At 38.5% G+C, this 25,578-nt stretch overlaps 2 protein-coding genes across 15 annotated transcripts in view; one reads left to right on the top strand and one right to left on the bottom strand.

Moving 5' to 3' along the window:
• Positions 1 to 16,236, top strand: part of SERGEF (secretion regulating guanine nucleotide exchange factor) — a 167,821-nt gene extending 151,585 nt beyond the window's left edge. For 3 of the 9 annotated variants that reach the window (XR_008577214.1, XR_008577215.1, XR_008577216.1), the window contains one exon: positions 13,560 to 13,688. Coding sequence is in view for 3 of the 9 variants with exons in the window: in XM_054826098.1 (XP_054682073.1) it covers positions 13,560 to 13,726 (167 nt within the window). In the remaining 6 variants the exon portion in view is untranslated. Of the gene's footprint in view, positions 1 to 4,079; positions 4,176 to 13,559 lie in introns of those variants that run through there. The other 6 variants (XM_054826098.1, XM_054826099.1, XM_054826097.1 and 3 more) reach the window with 4 other exon arrangements.
• Positions 4,965 to 25,578, bottom strand: part of KCNC1 (potassium voltage-gated channel subfamily C member 1) — a 131,465-nt gene continuing 110,851 nt past the window's right edge. For 2 of the 6 annotated variants that reach the window (XM_054826096.1, XM_054826093.1), the window contains one exon: positions 4,965 to 7,072. In XM_054826096.1, coding sequence (XP_054682071.1) covers positions 6,891 to 7,072 — 182 coding nt within the window. In that variant the 3' untranslated portion in view covers positions 4,965 to 6,890. Of the gene's footprint in view, positions 7,073 to 22,786; positions 25,123 to 25,578 lie in introns of those variants that run through there. The other 4 variants (XM_054826092.1, XM_054826095.1, XM_054826091.1 and 1 more) reach the window with 3 other exon arrangements.

Below are 25,578 nucleotides of genomic sequence, written 5' to 3'. Positions count from 1 at the left end.
ATTTAAAAAAATGAAATGAAGTGGTGTGGGAGCTGTAGGGTAGTTAATTAGAAGGATCTCCTAAGAAATTTCTGAAAAGGATAGCCTTTCATGCTGGAAAGTAAACACTTAGCTCCATTAGCAACCTTTCGGCAAGACACATTGGCTAGGGGAGAAGGTGTTGAAAATCAGAGCTGCTGAAATTAATGGAACCATATTTCAACATGGTGATTTAAAGACAGTTCTAAACAATAAAGAGCTACTACTTAGACATAAAAATAATTCCTATTTCCTAAGAAATTACTGAAATTTAATGTTTTTTCCTCCATAGCAATAGGCATTCTCGTGCACAAATTTGGAACAAGCTTTAATCCATCAGGTAGCTGAATAAATTTATGAAGTCCCCTTTAAATTTAATCACACACAACTTTACTGCCTTTGAATGTAGACTTTGCTGCTTTTTGTTTCCTATAGTGTATATTTGAACAAACTAGATACCAAAGATGCAGTAATACTATAAAGATAGAGCATGGTGTTTACTGAAGTGGCACTTAATGCAGTGCTGATCATCATGCTGTAGAGGTTTTGTTAACTGGACAGGGTTTTGAGTTGTCTGGGTATACATGACACTTTGGAAGATTAGTTCACGTCTGTGTTCTCAAAATTGTTTAAAGGTTTTCGGGGCACTTGAAATCTCGATGAGTTTCTGGTTTTGCCTTTGAAGTATCTGATTTTTCGGAAAGCTCAGTGTCTTCTGACAACAAGTTTGTAAAGCAGCTTGAGCTGGGCAGCTTGAGCTGGGCAGCTAGGGCAAGATTTGTCTGCTTTAACTTTAAACTATGTCTGAGCTTGTCAGATAGCTGTAGGCAGTGGAGAGGAAGAGATGGGTAAGAGTGGTAGAAGGATTCTTTTGACTTCAGGTATTTGTCTTGGATGAGATGAACCCCACCCTGAAAGTGCCTATTTGTCACATGAGTATGAAATGAGTTAGCTGCCTAGGTAAAGGATGAATATGTGCATGCATATGTACATTCATGTAAGTAGTTACACCACAGATGTTTTGGGCAAATTGAATCCCACTTCTAGAAACTGAGGTACTCCAAACCAACAGGGATCATCTGCAGAGGGATGCGTGCAGAAAAAGAAAGTGTGTTGTGCGTTGCTACTAATGCAAGGTCTGAAAGTATGAAATCTGTTAAGCAAAGAGTTCTGCAAAAGATAGCTGGGTATTACTGACTGTGAAGGGTGATGGAGTGAGATGCGAGCAGGTAAGGAAGCAGTGGCAAATGGGCAGTGCATCTTTCAGTTTCAAAGTTACATCACTGTTGAAAACAGTTTTTTACAATTTGAACTTAATTCTCTCTGGCAACAGCCAAGATGCTGACTGCTTAATACATCTACCTATGTAGACACTAGATACATGTCTCCTCTATTTGCCTGTCAAAGCTCCATAATATGTATGTTTTCTGTAGAATACATGTCTGCATGTGTGTTTATGTACATACAAATATTTCTACAAATACAAAGTTAAGTGTAGTATTGTCAGTTGTAATTCTTTTGGACAGTAAATTGATAAAGACAATGGGTGGCTGTGGTCATCCTAAAATACCTCGACCTGGTTGGTTCTTGTATACTTTGTAGTATTTTTAAATAAAGATTATGGTCTTTATTTTTAACCTTTCTGTATCAAAAGTTATATGGAGAGCTTTAAAATGCTGATAATCACAAAAAAAAAAGAAATTAATTTAGGGGAAGATAGCATTTTTAAGTGTTTGAATGATTTGGGAACATGAGTCACTTCTGCAAAGTTGATTGGACACTTAAAATTTTTATTCTTGCTTTGTCTATTCCTGAGTATATTTAAGAAGCCTCCATAGTCAAGGGATTGGCATTTTTGTTCACCCATGAATAGAGACAGTTGTCTTACTAAGTGATCTTGAAGAGTAAAGATCTCTTGGCTGTGCTGTACAAGAAATATCTTCATTATTGGTATTCAGCAGGCTTTAAGTTATCACAAGACTTTTGAAGCAGAGTCAGAGAAAAACAGTTTTAAAGTTACTTAAAGAGATATCTCAACATTGTCTGACTTTGTCGTCTTCATATTTGCTTGTGATGTTTTCCAGCAGTTTAAAGAATAAATTCAGCTTCTCTCATATTCATATTGCAGGTTAGTGAGGACTAACTTTGTATAGCATTCATTTGTTTGTATGTTATACATACAGTCCTGTGGACATGCATGCATATCATGTATTGCTTTTCTCGCTGCAAACTGCAGCTTGCTGATTTGATTTTAGTCACTATTTTCTCAGTAATATTATCCCTAACTTAAAACCCTTTCATGCTATTACTTTTTCTTTGGGAGTGATGATAAATACTCATCGTAGTGCCAAATGTAGCCTTAAATTCTAAATAATTCTTTTCTGTCTAGCTTTCTTTCTAGATTGCTTTCTATAGCTGCTCCTGCTCTGTGATTAGCCTAGTGCCACCTATAAGATGGAAGAAACTGGCTTTCTGCATGGACACAGAAAGGAATAGTGATGTAAATGCACGAAGGAGACCGCATATTTCCAGTGTTTACGCTTTCTCCAAAGTGAGGAGAACAAAGCTCTTGAATGCTTAATTTGGTCAAATGTTCTTTCAGAGATAGAGTTGGGGGTTTTGGGGGAGAATTTTTATTTATTTTTTTTATTCTGAAGAATACTTTGTTATCCCAGGTCTCTGGCAGATATAGTCCTTCCAAAATTGTGCCAGATATTCCTGTCTTGATTCCAGCTAGTTTCCTCTCCTCCCTGAGGTTATGAAGAGGATCAGATGGGATAGTGCCAAACAGCATCTCAGGGACCCAGCTTGCGTTGTCCATCGTGGTTCTCTGACCTTCTGGAACTGGCGTGGTGCCTCTGAATCCCTCTGCCCATCAGCTGTTCTTCCTGTCACTGTGCCAAAGACAGATTTTACTTTCCAACCTCGGATCCCTGCACCTGATGCATGAATGCTGTTTTCACTATGGCTATTTTGCCAGGGTCCAGAAAAATGTACTAGGCCAGAAACTTTCAGAAGACATCTTTGCAGTATTAATTGCAGGAAGTTTTCATCTCAGGACACTCTTGTGCTTACCTTCTTCCAAGGACTGACTTGATATATTTCCTCTACTTAAGGAGCTGCTGCCAATTTAGAATTCAAGGGTGGCTTGTACTGACGGAGGCAAACTGGTGAGGTGTCCCCAAAATGTACCTTGAACCCTGTGTGGCAGAGATGTTGTTTGCCTTTCCCAATCAGAACAACTCAAACGGTGTCTCTTGGCACCCAACATGCCAAATTCTGTGCCTGCATTTCTTTCCCACTCTTGCTTACTTCTAGGGAAGATTAGGCAAGAGTGCTGTGAGGAGTAAATGTACGGACATCTGACCCACAGAGGAGACTGAAGGTAGAAATGTGGAGAAGCCTTACTGCAGCAGAGTTATTCCCCAACTAAATGGCCCAAGTTTGTAAAAGGTGTATTTACACACCCATACGTACTCCATTCCCCTTCAGGACTAAGGTCTTTTTATCTCTGTGTGTTGCTCAAAATGCTCAGTTTTTGCCAACTCAGTATTGAAACTCGATGACTTCTTTTTCTTCCAACAAGAATTATGTGTTTGTAATTAAATAGTTTAATAGTTAGAATAAAAGTGAAGGAGAATAGAGTGAAATTTGTCCATACAGATATAAAAAGGTAAAAATTAGCAAGTTGTGCCCTACATCTTGCCCAGAATCTCTGTTCTGCGCCAGAAAAGTAGCTAAAAATCTGTTTTTATCTAAGCAAACTAGTCTTTGCTTTTAACAGATATTGATGGCAGAACTCTTCCTTTGCTTAATATCAACAAGCAATTCCTCCAGACTTGACTCAACAGTCATATATGATTTTGAACTGATGTTTGGAGAAACAGATCCAATTCTGCCTTCTGGGCACTTCTTTTTTTGAAGCTGTCTGCTTTGATTCTCCTCCTGACTGTTTTTAATTCTTATGGTGTGATGATTATTTTTTAATTATACCTGATAAAGCCTATTCTCGCACTATTTCTTTTATATCCAATATTGACCATTTGCTTATTTTTTTCCAGAACACTTACTCAAATACAAAATACTGCTCTAAAAGTACAGCTAAAAACCCCAGATGTGTTATTCCTGAGGTCCTGGTCTTCCTGGCTATTGGTTACCTGGGAAAGGAAAGAAAATTTGTTTCTCCCCTCTGGTAAACGTTATTTGGCTCATTACTTTGCATAAGTTTTTGACTGTGTGATACGGCTAAAGTTTCTGATCTTTTCCTAACACTTAAGAAATCGAAAGAGCTAGAACTCTTGGGTTCTGCTTTACAGTAGGCTCTGAAAATCATCTCTGAAATCAGAGAAATGGCTTAGCCATGTAGATGGGACCAAGGGTGCAGTTTGTGGTGGTATTACTTTTCAATTTGTTTGTTTTTAAAGTGTGTTTCTTCAGTATTCAACTGCTGTTTTACTTGCAATTGAAAGTTAACACAAGCCCAGCCCTGCAGAGACAACCTCAGGTAAAAACATTGTGTTTCATCAGCCCCTTTGAGCAAATGTGACTTGCCTTTGGTGCACACACTTGAAGTAAACCTCTTTAAAGGTCATGTTTGAAGCCTGAATAGTGGGATTTTTTTTTTCTGCTTTCATCTTATGTCACAGCTCTGTCAGCTATCTATTTTCTCCTTTGATAGGGATGCCGTTAGTTCACAGAATTCTGTTATATGAGATAGAGAGGAACAATGGTTTTAAGTGTTGGCAATGTTCACGTGGGGATGTTACCAAGTCATTTACATTTTGCTGCTCTTCTAGGTGCTCAAATGACCCAGCCATTGTTGTATCTGAGTAGATCTTGAGTTACCCCCTTTAACTCCAACACAGTGGTGAGGATAAAGATCCCTATAAAAATAGGCACAAAACCTGAAACAGACAAGGCACGTGATCCATAGGAGTTTTATTAGATGTGCGCTTGCACTACAGTACAGTGTGGTATAGGCACACTTGAACCAGATACAAGTAGGTTAACTCAAGTACAACAGTTGCAGCACAGAAGAAATGCAATCCACAAATCCTGCCCAGAAAGGAGGGTTAGTTCATCCTGAACTTTCTCCGTCTACAGCTATGCTATAGCTTGTATCAAGCTAGGTATTTTAAAGCTCTCATGGGTACGCATGTACTACAGTGCTGTCATTATTAAAACTGCACTGTCACACTTGCAGGGGAGCCATCATCTGAGCCACTGCGTTATGCTAAGATTACAACTTGGAACTTTGCAAAGTAAGGCATCCTAATAACGTCACTGCTGATGTGCAACTACCTTTTGTTCTGAGGCAATGTTTGCGTAGCTGTGAGAAAATCTACTAGTTCAATCAGTAAGAAGGAAACTGAGAAACTCAGTGACCACTTGTTTTCTTGATTTTTCTCTTTGCATTTCTAACACTTTAGCTTATGACTTCTGAACTTCACCTCAGATTACATGTTAAGCATGGGGAAAAAAAGCCCTCACTTGTTTAAAATCAGCAAGCAGTTTTTTTAGACTTCACTCAACAGTAATGCACATTCATATCATATGTCTTGAAACTTGATCAAAATGCAGCCTTGCAATTGATAAGGGAAAATGAAAGGGGAAAAGTCCAAACTAAAGCTCATTTAAACACAAAGCTATTTTACAGAAGATGTCCATATGGGAGGTTTACACGTTTCACTACTTGGTTCTGAGTTAGAGAATTGTGTTCTGCAGAGAAGGACACCTTCAGACATAAACTCCAGAACACTCACTTTTGTTCAGTGCAAACAGCCCTTCAGGGAAAGAGAATAGAAGATAAGAAGAAATTGTAGGTAAATGTGACCGTATGGAATCTCTTTTTACCTTTTTTTTTTTTGTATCATAAGTATTTTTTATAAGCTGCCAAGGGCTGACAGCCTCATGGTCTGCATGATCACCTTAAAACTACATACTTGTAAATAGACCAATGTATGATACAAAGAGTTGCTTTATAAAACATGTTAAGCACCAAAGCATGTTCAAAATATTCTTTTCCAACCTAGCGCTCTTTCTTGAGGAGAAGGTTCCTGAGAGCCCAGTGGGGTCTCGTTTCTGACTTCAGCCAACAAAGTAGGAAGAAGCACCATTTCACCTGCATGCCGCTGCTCATCTTGTCATCTGTACCTTCTCCTGCTCTATGTTTTGCTTAGTGCTTTGAAAGCTACATGTAGTACTGTAATGCAGTTTGAGGGGTTTGTCAGATTCTTGCTTCTGCATTCATCACTGAACTTTTATATTATCTATTACTTTACCTAGGCCTCTGCTGAAGATGGCCTTCAATTCTAGGTCTTGGATGTAATGTTTGAGGTCAGAATGCATCACAACTGTCCCCTTCTTTTCTTTATATAATCATTTACATCAGTTTAAAGTGTGTGTAAATTCGAAATGGTAATGCTTTATACCCAGAATACATGGGTGCAAATGGCCATGGCACCATATGGTCCCATGGGACACTTGAATGACTTGCACTCTTCTAGATGTGCTTTGACATACTGCTTCATCCATTTTATTTTACATGACGATCTTTTAGTAAGCACTTAGTATAAGATATTTTCTGTATGTTCTGTTTGACATCATACAGAGGGTCATGAGACTGCAGTCTCTGGCTCTGTGATGAGATCATGATTGTCTAGTTCTGGTCATACAGAGTTAAAGCACTGTGACACATTTAATGCCTGTCATTTTGAGAGGCAGGGATGTAAGTTCTGAATGAATGTCACTCTCTGCCATGCCTGATATTCTGATGGAGCAGACATTAGTGCCATGTTCAGACCTTCAAGACAAATCTCTCCATTAACTAATTTCTGTCAGGTGTTTTTGTCCTGTACTTAACAGAGCAAAATTTAAAGATTTTCTTGTCTTCTACAGGTGTAAAAAAAAGCATCTTTAATGCTTAATCCTCTCTGCACTGCAGCTGCTTCATGTATGATATAATCTTCGTGTATTGTCAGTGGACCAGATAAGTTCAGTCTTGCACAAAGTCGTGAGCCCAGGTTTTGTTCTGTGTTGAGTTGGAGATGCTTTCCTGTTGGGAAGGAATTGACATGTTTGAGTAAAACCAAAAGGAAAACCTCGTGCAGCACCCGTGAGCTTTAGTCATAATAAATACCATTTGTGTTTCCCTGTGAAAACAGAAATGTGAACAGTTAATCTTTGCAATAGATTTCTCTCCTTGCTACCTACACATAGCAAAGCAAACATCTCCATCTTACAGGACTTCAGTTTTGCCACAGAAACTGTAAAGATGTAGCGGCCCAAGAAATCTGTAGTTACAAGTATGTTGTTTTTAAATCCTAGAATATAGTTTTGTGAATTTCTTCCTCATGTTTTTTTCTTCAAAATGGCAATGCATAGCTAAGCAGGAAAAAATAAAATCTGTCATAAACTAGCCTGAATGGTAACCTAAACTGTGGCTTGTTTGATGTAATGTGGAATGATTCTTTTAAATAGATGCGTATTAATTTGTGTGGTGAACCATTCAGCTCCTGCTTTGAAGTGCCCTCTGAGAACAGGACAAAATTTCTATTGTCATTGTATATTAGCAAGATAGCACAACCTGTAGTGAACAGGCTCAGTTATTTGTCCAATGCTTAAAACAGTGCATAGGAAAATGTACAGCATGTTTATATGAAACTACTAGGGGTTTTTTTTTTTGTAAGTGCCATTCTTGCTATATCTTTCCCTACTTCTCTGCATTGCTGAATGTTGGACTGCCTCCCCATGCACAGTTTTCAGGCTGTGCCAGACGTACTACATTGCCCTTTACTGCACGCTTGGAAATTATATTGTCAATATATGCGATTCTTTCCCCTTCCCGTTTTGTAACTCTCAGCTATTTGTATGCTGTGGAAATGAGGATAGAAAAGATTAGATGTGCTCTGTACTGCTCTGTTGTTTGCCATTCGTGGGATAGACACTGATATTGAAGGAGAAACTAGAAATTCGACTTTCCCAAATGAAATTAATTTCAAAGGAAATGTGTAGCGTTATTGCTCCATCTTACAGTACTCCACATACCACTGTGGCTCCCTAAGCCATACTAGGCATCTGGTATACTCAAGTTGATTTTCTGACTCTCTTCAATAGCTAGTTGTATATTGTAATTGGATATTTTGACAGTTAGCCTTGAGGCCCTGACCCAGTTTGAAGTCCCTGCAGTATTACACAATATACAAGTATAGGCAGAGAGAAGGTCCAACTAACAAGACAGTGCTTCTGCTGTAAGAAAATAATAATTCACATGAGAGGTTAGTTTAGAGCACCAAGTCAGAGAAGCCCATGTTGTGCAGGCTTTATGTATTTTATTATGAGTAGCTGTTTGAGACCATTGGAAGTTGTTTCAGGTACCAGGATGAACCACACATGCGTGACCTGAAGTCATCTGACTTTTCACTTGTGTAAAACCACTGCTGAGGAGGGGACAGAGTGGTCTAGGTCTGCTGCCTGGGGAGAGGTACTAATGATGTAAAGGTGACATGAGGACTGATTGTTGACTGGAGGCTAACTTTGAAATCAGCATGTCTTTGGCACCACGACTTCGTACTTAATATCAAAAATGTATGTTGTTTCCTATCTGTATATTGCGTTAGCACTACAATGCCTCTGATTTTTATCCAGCTTACTCACTGTAAAGTCAGACGCGCGTTTCTGAGGCTGGTGAACCTGAGCAATTCTAGCAGCAATTGGATGGGCTGTCTGGAGCGCATGACAGCTAGCTCCTTGAAAACGTGGGTATAAATGTAGTTTCATAATAAAACTGGCACTATATGAATATCTTAGTTGTTTTCCACGTTGGAGGTACCGTATAATGTCTTGGGATCATGTCATCTTATATTACACTTACCAAACTTTGCCTTTAATAAGATTTTGCAGTATGCTTTGACTTCCCTTTTAGTTACTAATACATTTCCATGTTTTTCTGCAGAAAACCATTGGTATCAACCCTGTTTCTTATATTCTAACATTGCAAATCTTTCGCGCTAATGACGGAACTGTTGCTAACAAAAATGCAAAAGTTGGATATTTCATAGAATCACAGGATGGTTTGTGTTGGAAGGGACCTTAAAGATCATCTAGTTCCAACCCCCCTGCTACGGGCAGGTTCTTTCCTTTTATTTTACGTGACACCCTGGATTGCCAGATGTCCTGAAAAAAATAGGAAGACTTATTCAGTTAGGTTTTACAGCTCCTTGGGAGAAGTATGGTCTAAATCTTTTTCTGTGTAGTGTTACATTGTTCCTTGTGAAGTTTTGAATGCTTTCAGATAGTGAAGGGGGGTGATGGCTGAGACACCTGAATTTTGTTTGTGGTCCAGCCTTGATGCAGTTGACTTGCCCTGAGCTGATCTCTTGGCTACTGTAACTTTATCTATAACCATCAGTAGAGTAGCACTAATTTAAGATTTAAAAAAAATAATAATAATTTGAGGAATCGTGGAGTGTTGCTAAGAGCAGAGCCTATACAATAGAGCTGTACTAAAACATTTTAATGGATCCTTAAAATGTGAAGCTGTCTGATGAATAGTTTGACTTCAAGATACCTGGATTGTCTTTAAAGCCAACTTCTGTTTGTTTGCGGAGTTGAAAGAGTGGGAGAGGAGAAGCAGAAAAGAAACAAACTTTTAAAGGTTTTGGTGATAAGCCTCCAGGGCACAGGCTGGTTTAGAAGCAGACTGTTTGTAGCCTGAAACTAGGCTGCAATGATATTTGTAGCTTCCTTGTTTCCAGTTTTCCTTGCTTTACCTTCAGACCAATTGTAAGGATGTGATTAATCATAACCTGTCTTCAGCTGTTTAAAACTGATATGCCTAGGCTAAGACAATCACTTGGTCTCCCTCTATAGTCACCAAAGCAAGATAGATTTGATTTTGACACCAGCGTGTAGAGAAGATGCATTGCCTGTTAGAGAGATGTAGATGACTCCATTGGCTCTTGAGGAAAATTAGAGGATAACAATCTATAGCTAAGTTGCGTGACATTTAGGTGGCTAAAGTTGTGTAGTGAATTTCACCCAGAGCATCTTATTTGCTAACATTGATTCTCCTCAGAGTATTCGGCAATGAGGAGACGACTCTAAATCCTCTGCTTTCTCCAGAGTCCTGTCCTCTGTCCAATATGCTGCAGCTTTATTTTACCTAGAAATACTTTTCTCTAGTTTAATCAACCTGTGGATTGCAGTCGTCATTTCAGTTACCATGAAAAAAGCCTAGATAATTATTGCAAATAGGAGGGCAGTAGCCCCTTCTTGTTTTCTGTGACCAAACCAGATAGATTTAAGGGGGTTTTTTTCTCTCCAGTTTTTGTATATTTGATGTTTTGGGGAAAAAACCTGCATAGTCTTACTCTAGACTTTCATTAGTGTGACTGTGAACTCAAGTGAAATTCCCTTGGGATTATGCTGCATTGTCGTATGAGTTCTGTGGCTTCATTTGTACTTTGAGTATTTATGGTTTAAAAGGGAAAAGGTGAATGTGATGTATTATGCTGTTTCATTTAACTAGTGACATGGAGCAACTTTCCTTCCTCACCTCACCAAACACAAATCATTTGGTTTGAGAACATGCTACAATGCTTGTTTTAAATTTAGTTAGAAGCAATTTGTAGCTGTATGAATACACATCATTCTAATGGTCTTTCATCCTGGCAAGGTCTGGCACAGGCATAAAAATTGAATTTTCTCGTGAAAGCATGTAGGGCTGCTGGGGTTGCGTTGATGTTTTTATCAGCAATAAACTGTGAATAGAAGCAATCAAAAAGAAAACAAGCAAAAAAAAAAGGGGGGGGGGATTGAAATGAAATGGTGTCTTTTGTCCAGAGGCTAGCCATTCATTCCCCTTAATGAAGTCTTTTCTGTAACTCTGCAGGTATTCCTTCTATGTCATTTTTTAATAGGTGTTTCATTATCTTCGATCTTCATTGACTTCAACTTCTGTGCCAGTGATTCACGTAGCTGCTTGTTCCCTCCTGGCCAGTGTCACTGCAGTCATTTTGCCCAGCCCTCCTCCAAGTTTTGTTAATATTTTATTACAAAAAAAATGGACTTTGTGTGTTTTCTGCAAATTCTGTTTTCTCTGACACAAATCTAGCATCTGGCTTTTTTTAATGTACAAACCTTTCTCTAAATCTTCTACAGGCAGATGTGGTATGGTATATCTTTTATTTTCACAATAATAATTCTCTACCTTTTAGCTTTCCTGACTTGTGACTTGATGGTGATGAGAATCATTTTTGTGCCCTGTCATTTTGTATCTTGTCACCTTCCCTTTCATCCCCTTTCATCTGCCTGGCTCTCCGTATATGTTCAAGGCATTTTTGTATAAGATCATTCATAAATCCTAGTTGCTCTCTTTTTCTTTTGCCAGTTTTCACTCTCAGCCCATTTCAATAACCTTGGAGTTTGTTGGAGTCATGTAGAAAGATCTATTTGGTGGCCTTTCTATGTGCTTGGAGAAGTAAAGGTTGGAAAAGACCCAGTGATCCTTATTTTAGGGGAGATGTTCTTGCCTAGGGATTTCCTAGCTTGTAAACTTTTCTATGATTTTTTTTCAAAAGTTGTTTGACTTAGATATATTTATCAATTTGAGAGGTTAATGTCCTACTGCACTGTTTCTTTGAATATTTATTATGCCATTAATGTTCTATTGAATGGTTTGTAATTCAAAGTGACCAAAAACTTTCTGGTTTCCTCTCTCTGGTCCTGATGAAACAGGATGAAAAAAGAAAAATCCTTTAGTCAGATGTAGTGAATCTTTATACAAACATACAAATTGCTGTACTAATTGCTAGTGGTCTAGTAGCTTACCACAGTCATCTTATTAATGTAAGGGCATGTTATATTCCCTTTTCATTAAACTTGGAAGTTTTCCCACTGTAAATAGGCTGATTCTGTAGGTTCCACGTATTAACTGTGCAAAAAAAGCCTTTTCTTAGGTGCAACTAGTTTTCTTTCTTTGAATTTTTGCACTGAGTAATTTTCTGTGATGTGTCTTTAGTCTCAGTTTGTGATGTCTTTTTCCTGCTTGTTAATATTTACATAAATATTTTTACCTGGAACCTTACAAAAAAAAAAAAATCCAATTAACCTCTTAGATGTTCTGATCTGTTGATATTTAAATGGGATATGCTGCACATTTACTTTTTGATGCTTTTCTGCAGCATATGTATACGCATTTGTGATACAGGTTGGGCTGTCAATATTGCGCATTCATAGTCATGAGAGTCTAGTGCCTTCTAAGATAAGAATAACAAACTGTTGTATCAGGTGAGATGTATCTAGCCTACTGTGACGTTCTAGTGTTGTTTTGATGTGTTCCATTGACTTGAAGATTGTCAAGAAAATTAAAGGTCATTGTTTAATTACATCTGATTTTAGCAATGTTTACACTTAATTACAGAACAGGAGAACTTTAATATACTAATATGTAAAGAAAACATGACAATGAAATGTTACTGGATTTGCAGGAAAGAAGGATGATCCCTGTAGCGTTTGCAATAATCTGTTTCTGAATTGTGAAAAGTAAAATTATTTCAGAATTATGATTGGGAGGGATTGGATTTTGTGAATTTTGGTACTTTTTTTCTCATTATTTGGACTCCAGAATGGTACTTCATGCTGTTAATACCTGCTGCTTTTCAAAAATAACAATGGCATCAGAAACATGATTATATTGCAAGATGTCTTTCTTTTTTGTTACAGAAATTCACAGGCACAGTCTATGACAGCCAAATAAAGAAAAGAAAATATGGAAGAAATATCTCTTGTACTTCAGAATAAGAGTCTTTTTAGGTGGATTTTTTTATTATGCCAGCCATTTATAGAACAAAATTTACATATAGTGCTTCAAGAAGGAGTACTATGGGGTAATAATAGTACACGGATCATGATTTATGATATAAAAGAGTAGATGTTACAAAAATAAATAATAATGAGGGAAAATAAGGGTAATAAAAGCAGTGAAATTATGTCAAAGCAAGCAGAAGAAGTAGGCTGATTGAGAGTAAGGCAAGTTGTCAGAGACTTGTATTTAAAGGAAAAAGGTGAGCTGTGAACTTGAAAGTAGGAATGAAATGTAATTTGGCTGCTCTATGATTCTGTGTTCTCCAGTCCTACGGATCGTGCTATGAATGATTAAAGTCACTGGGCTTGGTTTGTGATAGTTTTGCTTACTAGGGGGAACTTGAAAGACAGCGATTCCACATCATTTCAGGGGAGGTCCTTAAAATGCAGAGAGATTTCTGTGGGGCCTGTATAAATAGGGAACCATGTATTATTAGGTGATTTTCAAATGTCTTTGTTATTTTAATCTCTCTTATGTTGTTAACAGTGTGGAACAAGATAGAGAATAATTCATTTGGGTTTGTTTACATTTTCAAGAGAACCAGAACATTTTTCCCCACCGTAGCAGAATGTCTTAAAACCAAATGAGAAGATGACTTGACAAATCTGCTCCCCAAAACTAGAGAAAGCTGTTTTGTTTCTGTGGTCTTTATTCTATATTTTGTATTCTCTTCTAGGTGGCCAGTGCTTCTCTTGGGGATGGAACGAACATGGGATGTGTGGTGATGGCACAGAAGCAAATGTTTGTGTCCCTAAGCCAGTGAAAGCTCTTGGTTACACCAAACAGATATTAATTGGCTGTGGGGCAGGACACTCCATGGCTCTTTGTCAAATTCCACATTAGACTCCTCACATCTGAAATCATAGCATCGTGGATATGGATGGACATCTTTGGATTGTGTAGCTCAGTGCTACAAGAGGATCACCCATGATTAACACAGTAGTTGGAAAGTGCAGAAGTTGTTTTTTCTAAGACTAAAAGGAATGAGTATACATGGAAAACTGTGATAGTTAATTGTTTCATGGGTCTTTTTCACAGGAATTGACTTCCTTACCCACAGATAGAATGACACACACTTTGCCTTGATGCAATACCATTGAAAAAAGAATAACTTTTTCTTGTTCTTCTCATAAGTCTTTGAGGAAGAAATTGACTGCTTAATGACTTATCACTGGTGTATAAATTCCATTTGAGGAAATGGTCTGAGAAGGTAGAGACATAGGCCCCTTCTGGTCTTTTATTATTGTATCTTTACATCGTGATGAGCATGTGTTGCACCTGCCAACATCTACTGGAGTTGTGAGCTCCCAGCATCTCAGAAAATCCAGTTTGCATCACAGAAAAATGCCAGTGAACATCAATAGAGGTATACACTCATTTTAAACAGATGATTAGGATTAAAAAAAAAAAAATCTATGATTTAGAAGGCTGGCAAAAGGGGAAAATGAGGCCCTTCTGAACTAGCTGTATCTTGATTAAACTGTGAAAGGAGCAATATTTCTGAGGAATTATCTTCTGTGCCAGATATCAGTTTATTATAAATTTACAGGGATGCAGATCCACATGAATTATCATTAACTTGCAAACCAAACCTGAATTTTCTGCAGCTACTGCTTAGGGAAGAAAACCTTCTAAGAGCTCTTGGAAACAATAGAAAAGTTCTTATCAAAGGGCGTAAGTCAATTGTAGCTGTTGAGGACAGTTTGATCCAACATAGCTCCTGCGTTTCCAGCTGTCTTTGAATAGGAAGACATCAAAATCTAACCAGAAAGTTTTTACAAGTTCTCCAGCCTAAAAGGCAGACCAGAATGCTCCTGATAATGTCAAGTTAGTTCTCACATCTGTTTTGCAGCCCAGCTGAGTTACTGTTCAGAGCATGCCCACAGTACTTGTTCCAGGTGAGTGCTTGGCAGAGAATGTTGACACTTGTTTTGGTAGGAGAAATGAAAAATTGTAAATTATCCTCAGATATTATTAGCTGACTGTGTTGAGCAGAATTTTGGAAGCTATTTATAAAACTATTTTTCACACAAATACAGTGGATGCCATTAAACTGGATGTTTACCACCCACGATAGTTACATTTGCTGTGGTATTTCATGTATTTCAGGTTCTTAATATAGAGAATACTACTGTGTGGTAAATGCACCTTTTAATGAGACCTACTGTTGCTAAACAATGGTTTAATTTTTAAAGCAGGCTTGCCAGCGAAGAAGCCTTACAGAATTAGAAAATACTCAGAGAAGAGCTCTTAGGAAACAGGACACGAAGACTTTCTAATGATGTATCAGCTTACACATTTGGGGGAAGGAATTAAGGGTGTAATATGGGCTGCGAGGGTTTTTTCCTCCCTTGGTTTTACAGCAGTTACAGTTCATGGCCTAATTTTCAAAGGAATTTTCTTTTTCTGTTCAGTAAATGAGAAACTTGAACTGACTGTGAAGCTGATTATAACAGTTACTGAAAGAATCTGTAAAAATAATCAAATGGCTCCTCTACAAAAAGTGCAGAATTGAGACTGCTATTGTAAAGTGGGTTTGGGGTTGTTCTGGGGTTGTTTGTTTGTTTGTTTTTTAGTCCATGTGTTGGTTGTAGCTTTTCACGGCAATATACTGTTCTGCGCTGTGACATCTTGCACTTTTTACTTATCTAAGTCGCTATTTATTGACTTTCCTCAATGCCATTTTCTAGATACCACAGCCTCTCGAGCATATGCACTGAACAGTTTTTCCTGCTTTTTTTGGCAGTTCTGCCTGAGGTTTCTACCTTTTGTTTTCCTCCAAAATCTGTGTACGGAATAAACATGTTATCTTGTTTCAGTAATCATACCCTCTAAATAATTCTGTTCCTTGATTAATCACAGCTAGTATGTGTGCCCTATACCATAGGGGTTACTATACTGAACATATTTTAACTGTATATGCTGTTGCTGCAGTTCATTTTGGAGGAATCCAACAAATTATGTAACAAATAAATGTGACTTGGTTATTTGAAATGTTGTTTACTTTTTCACATCTGTAACACTAACACACTTCTGGAAACACAAAGAATGATTTTGGGCAATAAGGAGGAAAGGAAGGAGTACTTTGGTTTGTTCCTGGTCCTGATCTTGTGTTTCATATCTGCATCTGATCTTCATCTTTGAAAGGGCAAGAACTGCATTTTCTGTCCTTTGTCTTGCCTATATAGATTGAAAACTTTGGGAAGTAATGATTTGAATCTTAACGTACGAAATGCTTTGTCGTTGGTCCGGGACATCTAAGTGCTGCTGTAGTAAGAAGAGTGAATAATAATTCATTGTAGATGGTACACAGTTGAATGTCAAAAACAAGTTGCTTGCTCATTCAGAAACAAATGCCCTGTTTTGTATGTCAGTATGCTTTGTTTTCAGAATAAAACATTGTACAAAATCAGCTAAGGCTTTCTGCTGTAAGGAGGGGAGCACACAGTGAAAAGCTCCTCATCAAGTGAAGAAACCCCCTTCCTTGCTGGTGTCCAGAGCTTAGTGACTGTTGCCTGTTGATGTCCTAATGGAGAAGGTCAGTCTCTGCAAGGCAAAATGCAGAGCCAGTGTGCTGTGTCAATGCTTCTGCAGTGCATGCAGAGACAGATTTCTTTATGAAGGTCTTAAGTTCTAAACAAAGAGTCTTTTATGTAAGCATTCTGTGTTCACATTCAGATGCAAATAAACTGAGTAGTTTATAACATATATATATATATATATGTATAAAAACCACTGGAACAAGGTAAGCAAGTGTCTGTGCAGCTGCTATCCCCTTCCATTTTCTGAAAATAAGCAAACCTGCCAATGAGCTGACATTCATGAGGGGGAAAAGGTGGACTTAATATCACAACTTCGCTGGAGAACAAGTTGTGAACTGTTGACCGTCAGTCCAGAGAGCTTTCAGGCTCTTGGGTGGAGGGGGAGAAGGAAGCTGTTGTGTGTACTTCTGTTGTTTGAAGTTCTAGGACATCTGCAGTTGTTACTCATGCAACCTCCATGTGTACCTGTGCAAGACACTCCTATTCCATTTTAAAGAACATTGGTAGGAAGGTGTGTGTGTTGTGTCAGAAGTTTCTTTCTCTTGGAGGATTTATTTAGGCTGCTTGGCAGTCACTGGTATTATTACTTGACTTTGTGTAGCATTCCTGAGTGACTTGATGCTTTTCTGCGTAGAATGCAGGACGCTGTATTTGAAGTGTGTTCACGTGAAAGAAAAATTCAGTCCTGCCTTTCTTCCCTTTTGCCCAGTCACTTCTTGCATGACACTGGCTTCCCTCCCGTACCTGCATGTTGTCAGTCCTGTTGGTGACTAACTAGTTCTTGCCATCTGAAACTGCCATAAAGGTCACTTCTTCACGATTGACAGGAGGTTTTGCTCCGCTACATGGCTGAGCACAGAGAGATTGAGGGGTGGGGGAAGAATGTGATTTGATTTTGCTTAATATGTCTTTTTTTTGAGTCATAAGACTTATAGGATGGAGAACAGATGAAGGAGATCAGTTTGAATGTATGGGAAAAACATTTAAATGAATGGCAGTAGAGAGCCTGATGTAGTCAGCTAAAACATAGGGGAAAAGGAGGGCGGAGGGGAAGAGAGATTCAAGAATACAGGTCCTGAAGATTGAATAACCGCACAGGGACAGCAGTATTCCAGCCTGCTGGTATGGTGGGACTGAGACGAGGGACAAGCTATTCTATTTCTTGGATGTTATTTTTCCTCCCCCTCCTACTGTTTATTAATAATAATATGAATTATTGACCTGTAATGCGTTTTCTTTCTCATAGCACATCTTGAAATTTCCAGTTTTCTTCAGTTGGAATAGGAACATCTGTCCTCATCTTTCAGTCTCAGAAATCTTTAGATCAGGCCTGTGACCTAGTCCAGTACTTAATCAAGTACTTATTTTTTCCATTAAATTCCTTGAACTCTGGATCTGATTTAAACAAGACAAGTAATTTTGGGACTTCCACTTCCTTTTCCCTTGTATTAGAAATCAAGGTGATGACATATCTTTGCTACTGAAATTGCAATGTTATGTTTTCACCAGAAAGTTCCCTGTGTTCTCTTAGCCATTTTGTATTTTTACGGGATTTTCTTTTAGCTAGATATTTTCCTTAAAAAGGCTCCAGAATGTTTCATCAGTATTTGAGTCATGCTTCTGGTATTTACTACCAGCTTATAGCACACAGCAGCTGAAAATTCTTTAAAGGGAAGAAGAAACTACTGAAGCGGAAAACATAAGTCTTGCTTCCCAAAGGCTGGAATGGATGCAGTTTGTGGTAGAGATTCATCTTGTGTGGTTTTGATTGCACTTAAAAATGTGCACAGTAGAAAAGTGGAGCTTACACTGAATTTGCTGAAAACTCTAGCTGACACAAAAATAATTGGACATTTGAACTTTTGACATACCAATATCTTGATTTAGGTGCAAGAAGAGAGATAGTAGATGCTTTGTTCTTTTCTTTTAGCTTTTGTGCTATTTTAAATTCCTCGTACATGCTGGTCTTAGATGTTTTGCTCCATGTTAGAAAGAATGACTTAATAGCCTTTGAATTAAAATGCTTCAGTTGTATGGAAATGGCCTTCTGTTGGATGAATGTCCCAAAAAATAACTGTAAAGGGAATTGTTTACCATATGTGCCTTTGAAGTTAATTTGGAGAAACTGTATGTGTAAAGCTGTTATTTTGTAACCTATTTAGAGGTTGAAGGGACTAAACTAAGGCACTTTCTTTAGCTGTGCATTTCATTCAGATCCATGCATCAGTTGTCTCTGCATTCACCTGTTTTTAATGCAGAGGCAGTTTTTACTCATCAGTACTGCTGTAGAACATGGAAAGAGAGTATGTGACTGAAAATACTCAGCAATGAAAATGGTCTCTGTATTTGAATCATGACCTGTATGAACCACATGTTACCTTGTGGGAGAGTGAGAAAGCATAAATGTAGAGTACTGGGAGAACACATTTTTCAGCTTGATTTGAAACGAGCAACAAAGTAATTATTCCTGAACAAAAGCTGACTGTGGGGATGAGAAGTTCCAGAGGGACGTTTATTATGCAAAACTTCCTCAGGCATTTTTATTTTGTGACATCTCGGATTTTCAGATGAGGCTTTGCAGGTTGGGAGGGGTTCGAGTCCAAGTTCAGTTCCTGTGTTGCCTAGCCTCTCAATTAATTTTCATCTTTCTCAGATATTTCCAGGTTGCTTTGCCTATGGACCACCTTGTTGTTCAGATACAATGCAATCTTGGGGGCAGTTCTGTCTGCAGGGTTTGGGATCAAGACTTTGACAGTGGAAATTGCAGAATTTCAGTTTCATATGATTTCAGTACTCCCTGATAATCAAAATCTTTTAAGTGTATGTGAACACTTGCTATAAGACTCTGCATTTTTACTTTTTTTTTAATATTTAAAAATGGGGCCAAGAGTTGGGAGATTTTTAGTGTTCTGGCATGATTTTAGATTTTTGCTGCAAATGTCAATTGAGTTTAGCTTTTTTGTTTTGTTTTTACTGATTTGAGTGCATGAAGACATGTGGTACCTAAATTAGGGCAGCAGAGGAGTTGCCAATCAGTAACAAAGATGTTCTGTCATTTTAACTGTGTGGGTGCTTAATAATTTTCCATAATAATTCTCAGCTTTAAAGTACAAAAGAAAAGGGATTCCTACAGGGGCATTGTGCTCTTCTGCAGACGAAGAAATATGGCATCTTTTAAATAATGGAGAGATGCTTCTCTTCTCTGGTGCCTTAATACTGAGTAGATAGATTATAACAACTATTCCTACTTAAATCCTGCTTTTCCTCTTTTGACCTCAGAACACTTTAAAAAGGGGATAATGTCACAGAAACAGAAGCTGAGGCACAAAAAATTGAAATGCCCCAACCAAGGTAACCCAGTGTGTCCACAGTGGAGTCAAGAATAATTCCTGTCTCCTGAGTCCCAGGCCAAGGCTCTACCTTCTAGGCTAGTGGTCCTCGATGGTCTCTTTTTTTAGGTAAGCCTCACTGCTACTACTTCCCTCTCTCCTTGTTCTTCTTTCCCCCCTCACCACTGATTGCTGTTTCCTCATACGCTCCCCTTCCTCCTGCTTGCATAACCCATTTTCCAGACCCATCCTGTGTCCTTCTCATTTCCCACCTCTTGTGCTACTGCTATCTTCTCCAGTCACCTACTTGCACTGACACCACCACCGCAAAGCATGGTTCCTGCTGAGCTTATTTGCTTGGGCTCAAGCCATGTGTCTCCTGTTCGTTCTGGTGTGACTCACTGTCAACAGCCTCTGCGTAGGCTGTGTTGTCCCTGCTGAGCCCTTTGGGTCCAGAAGCTGTGCAGGTACCTTAGAGTGATATCTGAGTTAATACAACTGCAATACTTTACCTTTTGCTGACTAAAGAATCTCTAACCTGTGCTCCGTGGGCAGTAGAGAAACCACTGGAAGCCTTGGAGCACATGCTCTTAATATCTGGTACCTGGAGATGTTTGGATGTATGTACTTGCATAAAGTTTTTTAAATGCTCAAGTGAATGCTGAGGGTTGAAAACCTGGCTTTGTCAGCCTAAACCAAGGAATATATCTTTCCATGGGGGTAGATGAATGTGCTTAGTTTTAAAGCATTTGCTTTGACAGATAGGGAAGGTAAGTAAAGAGATGCAGTTCTGGATCCATTTTCTAACTTAAAGTTCAAATTGAGTTCACATATTGTTCTTGATTGCAAATAAGCATTTGTATTCCCCTAAGAGAGAAATGTTGCACCTACAGTCCTAGATGCAGAGGCTTTGGCTTCTGAACAGACAGGTGTTTTATGCCCAAACTCAAGTAAGTGAGCGACTTAAAAATAACCTGAATGATTTAAGCACATTTTCATGAAGTGAAGTTAGTTTGTGTGTGAGCTCAGAGACCAAGTTGCTTCTAGGATATATATGGACAGCAGAGAGATAGGCTGCCTTGTTTTGAAACTATGAAAAGGATATGCAAAGTGGCAGGGTAATAACTGCACTTGTTTTTTCTTCAGGGTATCTTTTTTGTAAGCAAGTGCTCAAGTTCCTGCCCTTGCCTTAGCCCTGCTTCCTCTCTTCTGTATTTCAGTCTGCTCGTTTGTCCTAGCAGCCATTTGTTTCAGTGATGTATTTTCTTTTTGGCCCTGAAACTTTAAGGAGAAAGAAGGCAATTTATGTGAAAAATCACTTTATCCAGATTAATGACCACTGCACTTGACTGTTATCACAGCGATATTAGCTAGATTTTTTTTTTGTTGGAGTGAGAGAACAGAAACCACTTCTCAGATCCTTGCTGTCTGAAATTGTAGTTGTAGAGACACATCAGATTGGTCCAGAAAAATGAGTACCTTCATGCAGTCAGAGGACAAGGTATATGTGTAGAAGTTGTGGTTGAGGTGTGCTTTTAATGTTAGCAAGTAGTAAACCACTAATTGGCAGTGGGTTCAGATGAAGGACCAACATTGGGTCCTATAGCTGGGGGTCCATTGTTGAAAGCTGAGTTTGCAGAGGAAGAAACCCAGATGTTCATTTCCAGCAGGAAACAGGCAGAGTGTAACTGAACTACAGAACGTGCTTCTGCTCTTAACTTATGGTGGTGTGAAGTCAGAAGTAGTCGGTGGCATTATTGCAAGCTGGAGGTCAGAATCTAGCCAGGTGTATAGTTTTAATGCTTTAATCAAGATATATATCTCCTTTGGTGGGAGTGGGCAGGCTTGAAGGAATTAATGTTTTAATCATAATATCCCAGCAAAAGCTCCTTAAATGTAAGGCAGCTGGGATGATGTGGTAGATTTCTCTTAGGATTTGGTGCAACAGCTCCAGAAATTTTCCAGTTGTCTCCCTCTTTCCCTGTGTTGTCAGAGCCGCCACTGTTGTGCAAGGGGAGCTCTGGGGTCAGACAGACCTTCAGCTTTAGAGCATCTCCTGAAGGGCGGTGGATGGGAAGTGCTGTTATGCTTCTGAAGGGATTATAGAAGTCACCCAAAAGGCATGGTTACTTCAAATCAGAATAAGCTGAGAGCAGTACCTGAATGAAAACGGGACTGGTAGATGTAAAAAGTAGCACAGAATGACAATTGCCTTAGGGCATACATGCCCAATCTGTTAGCTAAGGCTCATACATTTATACAAAGCGCAGTGAAAGGGGAAGACCTGCGTAGGATTTACAGGGCTGAATTTTTAGTATTTCTTACAGTAACAGAGAATTTGAACAGCCTTCATGCTGGGCCCTTGAGTTAGTGTTAAATAAAAAATGGGGCGGATAAATCTATTTCTGGATTCTTAATACATTATAAGAAGAGAAGTTGTTCATTAGGCAACTTTTGGATTCTGGATTAGCCTGAATCTTACCTCTGGAGGTAAGAAATTGCCCATTTATCAGCAGAGAACAACAGCATGGAAACAGGGAGAAAAATAGTTCTTGGGAGACAGGATAGTCAACTGAAGTAGAAATCAAGTACATAATGCTACATCAAGGACTACAAAGGAGTTTTCTAGTTACGTACAAATTCAGATTATCAGTCTGTCTTCTATTCCTAAAACACAGCTTGAGGTCTTCCTTGATTTTCCTTTTGGAGTAGAGTTTTGTAAAGACAAGGTCCAGCTGCAGTAGGTTTGTTTTTTTTTTTTTATAACTTAGCACTTACCAGAGCCATAAGTGTTTCTTCATTTTTGGGGGTTTAATCTCTGCTTCCTCCAGACCATAGGAATACTGTTCCTTTACATTTCCGTTGTCATCAGCAGTCACAGATGCTGTAGCTTGCCTAGAAGGTTGCCAGCTCTTTCAAAGTTCCTCACATGAGAATTAAAGGTGTATTCTTCGTTACAGAAGTACTTTACCAAAAATGCTCAAGGAACTAGAATGCTGTTGACACATAGTCCATAGTTGTCATTTGTAGCATCTAAACTGAAATTTAATCCCGTTGTTTTTCTTGGTTCTTACTGCTGCATGTTTTGTGTGGCAAATAAAGTGCGACTCGAACACCTGGATTTCTTTCAGAGTTTCATATCAGGTGGACTGCTGTGGCTCAGTGAAGAACAAGTGAAGGATGGGGCCCAAAGAAGTAAGAAAAACTGAATTCATTTAATCAGCTAAAAAGACAAACTTTTATTATTGTTGGGGAGGGAAAAGGAAGATACCTAGATAATTGTAGGGGTTTTTAATCTTCCCTTGTAAAATTACTAATGGTGTGAATTCTTCAGACATTGGTTGTATCAAATGTTTGCAGGCTTCATTTATTATCTACTAACCAAAATTAGCATTGTAGAACCAAAGCAATACCAAGCTTTTCTCCTACATTTCTGTTGAGAACACTGTATTTATTCAAGATTTTAGAAGCAAGTCTCTGGAAACCCCTGATCGCTTCAGAAAAGGATTCCCCTTTACACTATACAGCAGGCACTGAAACCATGATACAAAATTTATTTCATGCTAGAATTGTTTTGCATAACATTGTGCATGCATTTTACTCAGTACTAAATTGCATACAATGCTGTTGTCTTGTTTCTTAAACTTTGAGACCATTTATACTTGAGTATTTTCCTGATTTTGTACTATAAGTCCCAGTTTTAAAATAACACCTCTTTTGTTTAAAATTCATACTGATTACTTAATATGAACAATTTATGAAGGGTCTTTACGTTGGATCTATACATCAATAAAATACAACATAACCAGAGCTGGAAAATTAAATCTAGACCAGCTGTTACTGTCAGGTCCGAAGGAAGGTCCCATGTGTCACAAGCATGCCAACAAAAACAGACAGGAAAAAGATTTTTCTTATTTTTATACACTTCTAGTTGGATTAAAAGTTCTTGGTTTCCATGTTGGTGTGATGAACTGTGAAGGCGTGGTCAATATGACCGATGACTGCCTGATTGCACTTTTTAAAACCATTACTCTGTATCTTGTATACAAAAAGAAGCGATCCATAGCAAAGAAATGTACAGTTTTATAATGTTTTACATTTTGGCTACAACAATGTATGTAAAAGTAAAGAGCTTTGAAAGAAAATATATAGCTTTGCTTTTTTTTCTCCTTAATCATACATTTGCAGTGTTTCTTGGTTTTTGTTTTTGTGTTTGTTTTTTTTTTTTTTAATTTTTGTCTTCATGCAATTCATGCTATGGAACAAAAAAATAGATTAAAAAAAAAAAGGATCTTCTACAGTTTTGTTACATTTTGGCCGTAGAAAAAGCCTGCATCTCTAGTACAACTCCAAAACCACGAAGAATCATCCATAAAACCTGCATGGAGCGAGTTAACTTTGTCCAAATGAGAAGGTCTTCTATGCCTGCACAGTTCCACACAGATGTTTATTAGCCATCAATGTTCATCTCCATCTTGCCTTGTCAGGTCACTCTGACTGCCTCTGTTGGCATATATTTAGCAATGACTGGACTTTCTTTGCAAAGATCTGCATGTAAAGAATACAATCAGTACTTGAGCTTCTTCCCTGCGCTTTTCACATCAAGCTCGGCATCTTAGTTTTAAAGGAAGGAGGAAAAGGTGAAATAGCTACATGCAGAGGCAGCCATATTCTTCTTCAACAGGATTTTTTTCTCCCATGCAGTCAGCCAGACTGAGACCTCTCTACAGTGTGTCTGAGTATTGCTTTCAGCTTAAAATAGGCGCCCATGCAAAGTTTCATCCTACTGTGCTTGTTTGCTCAAACTCCTGCAGGGTTCCTATGGCTCAAAAATATCCTGAGAAAAGCAAAATCTTCCATCGTTGGCATGTTTCAGCATTGACTAAATGCCTAACCCATTCCATACAGAGCCAGTAGATCCACCATTAGCCAGAATAAGCATATACTAGCAGGATGCACCAGGAAGGAAACTATCTGGTGCATCTACCCTTCATCCTATGTACTGATACCATGCAGCACATATGGCCCACCAGTACTATGTAAATGCCTGCCTATTGTCATCTGAGTGCTATTTAGGAGTGTTGTCACCTAGCATCAGTAGTAACACCATTCCCAGCAGGTGCTACTGTGAGACATTGCATCTTCAGACTTAGTCACCTGGATTATATGCAACATAGCATAGGCTAATTGAAAATAAAGCTTTTTAGACCATTCTCTGCTACTGATCCATGCTACAAAATAGATGGGATGGGAGACCAAGAACGTCTCACTGGACTAGGAGAGCTGTAGGGCGCAGACACTGAGGATAATCCTATCGCTTTTCCACTTATGCCAGCTATGCTGTTAAGGCTCCGTGACATTTCGTAACCTTCATTTGAAAGAAAAATGCAAAGTACAGCATTGGATCAATGACAGAATGGACTAAGAATGAGGTCAACATTGTAGCCAGTTCAATAGCATCTGCATGCACAGACATGCCGAGAGTAGTATCGCTTGCAACATGACTCAGAAGGCCATTGAAGTACAGAATAAGTTTAAAAAAAAAAAAAAAGGTAAAAAAAAAAATAAAAAAATCATCATTTCTCAAGGATGGTCAGGCTATGTAATTGATCCTACAGGCAGCAACATGGTTGTACCCTAAAAAAAAAAAGAGTCAGTGGGAGGGATTTTCTATATCTCCATCATACACTCACACATACCTCTCCCTTCCACTTCATGCATTTTGACCTCAGGCAAAATTAAGGTTTCTGGTATCTTTGGGGGCAGGAGGGGGAAAAGGCAGCAATATCCATAGAATTTATTGTGTTGCTATAGAGATACTACT

This window comes from Grus americana, chromosome 5, assembly GCF_028858705.1.
Source record: "Grus americana isolate bGruAme1 chromosome 5, bGruAme1.mat, whole genome shotgun sequence".
NCBI lineage: Eukaryota > Metazoa > Chordata > Aves > Gruiformes > Gruidae > Grus > Grus americana.
This window is presented reverse-complemented; position numbering and strand designations above follow the sequence as displayed.